At 50.0% G+C, this 6788-nt stretch overlaps 1 protein-coding gene across 1 annotated transcript; it reads left to right on the forward strand.

Annotated features, from left to right (window-relative positions):
* The first annotated feature begins 73 nt into the window (after nt 1-73).
* LOC120950368 (WD and tetratricopeptide repeats protein 1-like) lies at nt 74-4353 on the forward strand. The gene is made up of 9 exons (XM_040368348.2): nt 74-735; nt 826-1344; nt 1426-1815; nt 1890-2150; nt 2223-2494; nt 2577-2859; nt 2939-3051; nt 3140-3446; nt 3525-4353. The coding sequence occupies exons 2-8, from the start codon at nt 1030-1032 to the stop codon at nt 3429-3431; spliced, it is 1926 nt and encodes a 641-aa protein (XP_040224282.2). The 5' UTR covers nt 74-735; nt 826-1029; the 3' UTR covers nt 3432-3446; nt 3525-4353.
* Nucleotides 4354-6788: the final 2435 nt, after the last annotated feature.

Genomic DNA, 6788 nt, shown 5'->3' on the forward strand with positions numbered 1-6788 from the left:
TTATTATTTTAATTAAGCCGTGTAGACGCGGCTTCAGGTTGCTCTGCGCTGGGCGAGATGTTTTGATTTGTCAATGCAATTTATTCATTTGTTGTCATCGGTGCATTGCGACGTCTTCGTGGATTGTGAGTGATAAAAGGTAAAGAAAAAGATACGTTCGTAGCGAAATTGGCTCATCGCAATTAGAGCGAACAAGTATCGCTAAACAGCTCCAGGCTGGAAATGTGTCCACTCTACGCAGGGACAGGAATACACGTTGGAGCAGCAACGGCTCCACCATTCCCCACAGTATAGGAGTCGGTGTTTCGTGGAAAAAAAAGAAAAGAAAAGAGAAGACCTTTCAGCGTACACGATAACGCTAGAGAAAAGGTAAAATTTACCCTATTGCAAGCTGCAGAATATCGAAACCGACTGGGCTCTTTGTAATCTTGAGCACCGTTTTCACGGTTGAATATATACCCCCTGGAGCAAAGTGAATCAATCGCACTGCCAGCATGAACGTTCTGGAAAGCTGCACACACTAAACGGGTGCACACATTCCAAACGGGGCGCCGTGATCGTGAGACGCGGGGACAAGTGCGAACAAATACCGTCTTGTTGTTTGTGTCCAAGCGATAGCGGTAGCGGGAGGCAGTGGAGGTGCGAAAGAGATAACGACCGACTCGGTGGGCCGTGGGCGAGGCGGAGCAGAGAGAGGTGTAGCAGAAGCTGTTGTTGGAAGTGTCCCCGCGGCAGGTAGGAAGAGGGTGTGGGATGTGATAGAAAATCCATCTACTGTCACGGTGTGACGTATTGACGTGTTTAACGTCCTGTTTTTGTTTGCAGCGGTCCAGCCTGCCATAGGAAAACGTTTGCTTCTGGTACACAGGCAGTCAGTCTGTCTACCCACTATATTCACCAAGTCAACAAATTCCACCACCATCAATCGACATCCGTTCCGGGGTTTAGAATTGCTTCCGGAGGGGTACCGTTTGTTTTCGTTACCGAAAGCTCTGCTCGCAATCGAGCAGCAGCTGCATCCGGTGAGCAATGAACATGAAACCGAAACAGCCGTACGGCAACACGACAAATGTCACCAAAATCTTGACTAGCCGCCCGTACTGGGATATGGAGCATGTGCTGCGGAACCGGCTCCGAACGGCACCGCAGTTCGTGGACAACATCGAGCTGGAAGCGGAACTGCGCGGTCACAACGGATGTGTGAACTGTCTGCAGTGGAGCGACAACGGGCACATACTCGCCTCCGCCTCGGACGATTTCCATGTGATGCTGTGGGATCCGTTCCGCCACAAGCTGCTGCACGATCTGATGACACCGCACGAAGGGAACATTTTTTCCGTCAAGGTACGGTTGTGGAAAAAACCCCTTTAAAACGACCTCAATTTAACTTGATTCTTTTTTCCTCCACCACAACACCGTCTACAGTTCTTGCCGAAGCGGGGCAACTCCCTGCTGGTGACCGGTGCCGGCGACAGTAAGACGTTCGTGTTCGACATCAACCGACAGAACGACAACCCGATCCGGCAGTGCAGTTGCCATCTGCAGCGCGTCAAGCGGTTGGCCACCTCGCCCCGGAATGCGCACATGTTCTGGTCGGCGGCCGAGGATGGGCTGGTACTACAGCACGATCTGCGCCAACCGCACGCCTGCCACGGACAGGACGCGAACGTGCTGATCGACCTGCGCAGCTACATGAGCACCGTGCCGGAAGTGAAGTGTATCGCAATCAACCCGCAGCGTCCGGAGCAGCTGGCCATCGGGGCCAACGACATCTACGCCCGGCTGTACGATCGTCGCATGATTTCTCCTGGAAATGTAAGCACCGTCGATTCGGACGAGAGAAAACAGAAATGATATTTGGTTTTGTTGGGGGGTCTTGTATTTTGCAGCCTAACAGAAGAACGGAAGTGATGGGCGACACCGTCTCCGTCACCAATCTGATCGACAACATCCCAAAGGATGGTTGCGTGCAGTACTTCTGCCCGGGCCATTTGGGCAGCAAGTACCAGGCCGCGTCGCAGCTGGGAGAAATGTATCAGTACAAAGCAGTCACCTACCTCACGTTTAGCCCGGATGGCACGGAACTGCTGGCCAACATGGGTACGGAACACATCTATCTGTACGACATCACCCGTTCGCGCAATCCACTGGTTAGTAGTAGGGGACGAGGATGGGCTGGCTCTTTAACAACTAACAAACGAACGGGTTTTACTACCTTGCAGTTCCTAGAACTACCCAAGCTTCCTGGTGCGGCCGAAGGCAGCAAGAGTGGTGCCGATTGCTCCGGCGCGGATGCAAGTGTGGGGGCCGAAAAAACGAAACACAAATTCTCCCCAGATGTGGAGCAGCTGAAAAAGGAAGGCAACGCTAGCCTGGAGAAGGAACAGTTTCTGCAGGCGATCAACAAGTACACGCAAGCGATACAGAAAGTCAATGGCAAGGATTGTGCCATACTGTACCTAAATCGGGCCACGGCCCTGATGAAACGCAACTGGTAAATGTCTGGCAAGGATATGATTTTGCATGCAATCGGGTTAATCGGTTTCGGCGTTTGATTTTTTTGCACATTTTTCCAGGTACGGGGATGTGTACGCGGCGGTACGCGACTGTCACACTGCGTTGCGGCTCGATCCACACTACGTGAAGGCCCATTTCCGGCTCGCCAGGGCGCTGCTCAAGCTGGACAAACTGAAAGAGGCACAGATATGCCTGGAGGAGCTGGTGCGACGGTTTCCCTCGTACGCAAAGAACCCGGGCGTACTGATGCTGGAGAAGGACATAGGGCTTGAGATGGACAAGGCACGCCACCGTTCGCCCTGCAGCCGTATGCAGACTGAAACGTACGAGCAAAAGGAAAATGTGGGTAACATGCTTTGTGCCGTGCTTCTCATAACGCTACTCCCGCGTCGGTATTGACTTAATAATCCTTTTCTTGTAGTACTGGCGCACGATGTCGATTGACTACGAGCAGCGATACATTGGACACTGCAACACGAAGACGGACATCAAGGAGGCGAACTATTTGGGCGATTCAAATTACATCGTAGCCGGGTATGTGTGCTATCACGTTTGACGCTTCTGGCATGCAACAATCGGGCTTGGCAATCATGTTTTGATTGGACTGGTTTTTTTTCTCTAGCTCCGACGATGGCAATTTCTTTATCTGGGACCGGCACAGTGGCATCATTCACTCGGTCTTTCAGGCCGACGAGCTTATCGTGAACTGCGTCCAGCCGCACCCGTACATCTGCATGCTGGCCACGAGCGGTATCGATCACGAGGTGCGCCTCTGGTCACCGCAGTCGCCGGAAAAGCCCGCGGTGCGTCGTACGACCGTGGTCGACAGTATCGTGCACGACAATCAGACTCACATGCAGATCGATCCGTTCGACTCGATCGCACCGGATCAGGCGATCTGCCGGGCTAGTTAGCTTTTAGTGCAGCTGGTAGGTTGAGTTATGCCGCTTGTGGTGGTATTATCTGAAGTGGGCCGCTATTATACCCAACAATGCATTCCATTACAGATTGGCAGTATCATTCATGTGATTAAAGCTAGCATTAATAAATTATTAGCAAGGGCTCGCCTGCAGTAACTAGACCGGGACCGGCTGCGGTGTCTGCGTGTACTCGAAGGGAAAACAGGATAAAGGAAGCAAACCTTGCTGGACATAGGATTAGCCGCGACTGTACGTAGACGGCATCCCGCAACAGCGTGGCACAGTGTTGCAAATGGTAAGCCGCCGAAAAACAGCGTCCCTTTGAGCCATTTCACACGATGGAGATGGAGGTTGAAGCATTCCGCCGAGCCAAACAGGAAGCCACGGTAGTTTAACGCACGACCTCTAGACAAGTTGAGCCTCGCACGGTAAAACGATGATCTGCCACAGGCAGACAAGTGTATGAGCGCTCTCTTCAGCATCTTCCATCCACTGGGGTACTCGGGCAATTACCCTACCTTTCGTTACTGAATTTTGCAAATTGTCTAGTTTAGTGTTCTGTGCATAATCAAAACATTCGGAATCGAATATTTAGAGCCAATTTTGGTTGAATTTTGAAGCCATTCGATTACCTTTCAGTTCATCTGTAAACTCCCAAAATGGATACAGTGCGGCATTCGGCACTACAAACCGCTGTTTCATCTTACTTTGGGATAGCATTTCATCGAAAGTTGTACTATAATTACCAATTTTCATATAATGATCACGTCCCTTGGATTCGGTGGCTATTGAATCGAAAAAAAAAATCATAATTAACATACTATCATGACTGCGATCGATGAATACAACGCGAATAAAAGCGAGTTTCACATCCGAACATACGGAAGCGTTGGTGAACTATGTTACCAAAAAATAATACTGGCATTGCTTACTGTTGCTTTGAGGCTAGTCGTTACGCTTCAGCTACGTTCGGAAGGGATGACAATGTTACGAAACGGAAAAGATAGCACAGCGGCAGAGGTAGAGAGCAAAACAGGCTGTTCTTGAAGCTAAACCACAAACATCCGGTGCTGCGGGGTTGCATCGATAGGCCTGTGCATGCTTCCTGTGACACGGTGCGACCACACAAGCCGCAATGAAACAGATTAGGCATTGCTTGGCAAAGGCCTGGAATTGAAAGGAAGTCGTAAATATTGGTGCATCATTTTCGTTGCCGTTCTGCAGCTCAACTGATCCATCGTTCCACCGTGGTGTAGTTCTTGGCTTGGAAGCTAGAATCTACTAGCATGCCAGGTTTAAAGACTGGCTGGCTTTTTTTCACCTCTGTTAAATACACTCACCCGTCTGCTACAAAGTAGAATGGAGTAAAAGCAAAGACAGCACCTTGAGAAGTGCAGCGATTCTGCCATCCCGCAACCCAAGACGTTTTGTATGATCTTGTTTCCAAACTGTTCCTGTCTTTCTTTCGCTCCGCCAGTGTTTCCTACACAGCGAATAGACAGTTTGCCTCGTACACACAGTCTTAACGCTACATTTATCTTCTTTTTTCTTCGATTTCCTTACCTCTCCGTCTGCCAACCCTTTCCAGTGTAACAAATATAATAGATTTTAATCACCATCGAATTAATCATTCGTCAGAAAGATTAACGGCGAATAATGGAATATAAACTGCAGCGTTTCCGCTTCGGCCAATCGTGTTCTCGGCCATCTTCTGCTGCCCATGATCAAACTCCCATGCGTCTTTCGTACCCGTCAGCTCGTCGGCCGAACATGCGGGGTCCATGTTTCTTCCTCGTCGCTCTTCCTCCGCACCGCGGAAAGCACTCGATACCATTGCCGATGCACTTCGTGGTGCAAAGCGCGGCATACGCGATATCAGCATCGCTGCATCGTAGTTGGCGGTGTGCGCCCTTCAATATGCGAATGGTAACCTTTTCGCCGGCCGGGTGTTCTGTGGCTGTGGGTTCCGTCTATCCGTCGATGGCAAGACCTTGAGTGCCTGTAATAGGGCGAAGGGGTGGTGGTCTGGTTGGTGGTTAGGTCGGTCGGTCAAACGGTTGCTGTTTCGATGCCGTTGATATTGTTTGGTTTGCAAGCTCTCAGGCAAAGAAGATCACGATCGTGTGTGTGTGTGTTTTTGTTTTGTTTGTTGGTATATTTTACCCTGCATACACGCAATCGGAGAGTGCATAATTTATTCTCGTTTGCATCGTTCCTGGTATCGTGCTATTGCAGTGCTACAGCCATGTTGTGGTTTGCGAGGAAGGTATCTTTTTTTTATCGGCTTAAGATTATGTTTCGAATCTTTCTGAACGCGTCGAAATCATTTTATGCAGACGATCGAATGGGAAAGATATGCATTTGCATCCGTTGTGAGATCGATGTGCATTAAAGCGATGTCTTTCGTAACTTAACAAAGCTTGACAATGGCTATTGATATTATTAAATTATTTAACGAACGGCACAATGTTTTACAATATCGTGTCCTTTCACCACAAGTCCACAAAGATCATTCAAGTAATGCAGGTTTAATTCTCATCAGACTCATCCTACCTGACCCGACGGACATGTGTGTGGATTAGTGATGGGTGAAGTTGGCAAAAATCCGGAGTCGACTCCGATCCGTCACCGATACTTTCGGGACCGTCTCCGCAAGGTAGGTCTGCCTAACATTATCAGGAGTCGTTCGGAATCGACCGGGATCGTCCGGAATTATCCAGAGTCGCTCGGAGTCGGAGTCGTCCAGAGTCGTGCACGCGTAAAGTGAAAGACAACAACAAAAAATACAACGCAATGAAATACCTAATCACAAGCACATTGTACCGGACGGCTTCTGTTGACTCCGACCGATGCCGTAGTAGTCATTCGGAGTCGTCCAGAGTCGATCGGTGTCGACCGGAATGACTCCGATCGATTCTGGACGACTCAGAATGACTACTACACCAGTCGGCTTCGAACGACTCCGAACGTCTCCGGACGACTTCGACTCCGAACGACTCTGAGCGATTTCGGACGACTCCGATCGACTTTTGACGACTCCGGACGACTCCAGGATACTCTGGACGACTCCGGGATACTCTGGACGACCCCTGGGATGTTATTGACGACTCCGGGATACTCCGGACGACTCTGACTCCGGACGGAATTAGTGGTTCGGATTTAGTTGGAGTCGGATCGGAGTCTTGGGTGCGCTCCAAAGAGCACATCACTAGTGTGGACTAACGTGTTTCGTGTAACTGCTGCAATCAACCGGCATGTCATCAGTGTGCTGCCCGAGGCTTCCATGTTACCAGCCAGTATGTGCCAGAATTATCAGTGACTCCCATTGTGCCCCAAAACGCCCTAACAAAT

The sequence above is a fragment of the Anopheles coluzzii genome, chromosome 2 (assembly GCF_943734685.1).
Source record: "Anopheles coluzzii chromosome 2, AcolN3, whole genome shotgun sequence".
Taxonomy (NCBI): domain Eukaryota; kingdom Metazoa; phylum Arthropoda; class Insecta; order Diptera; family Culicidae; genus Anopheles; species Anopheles coluzzii.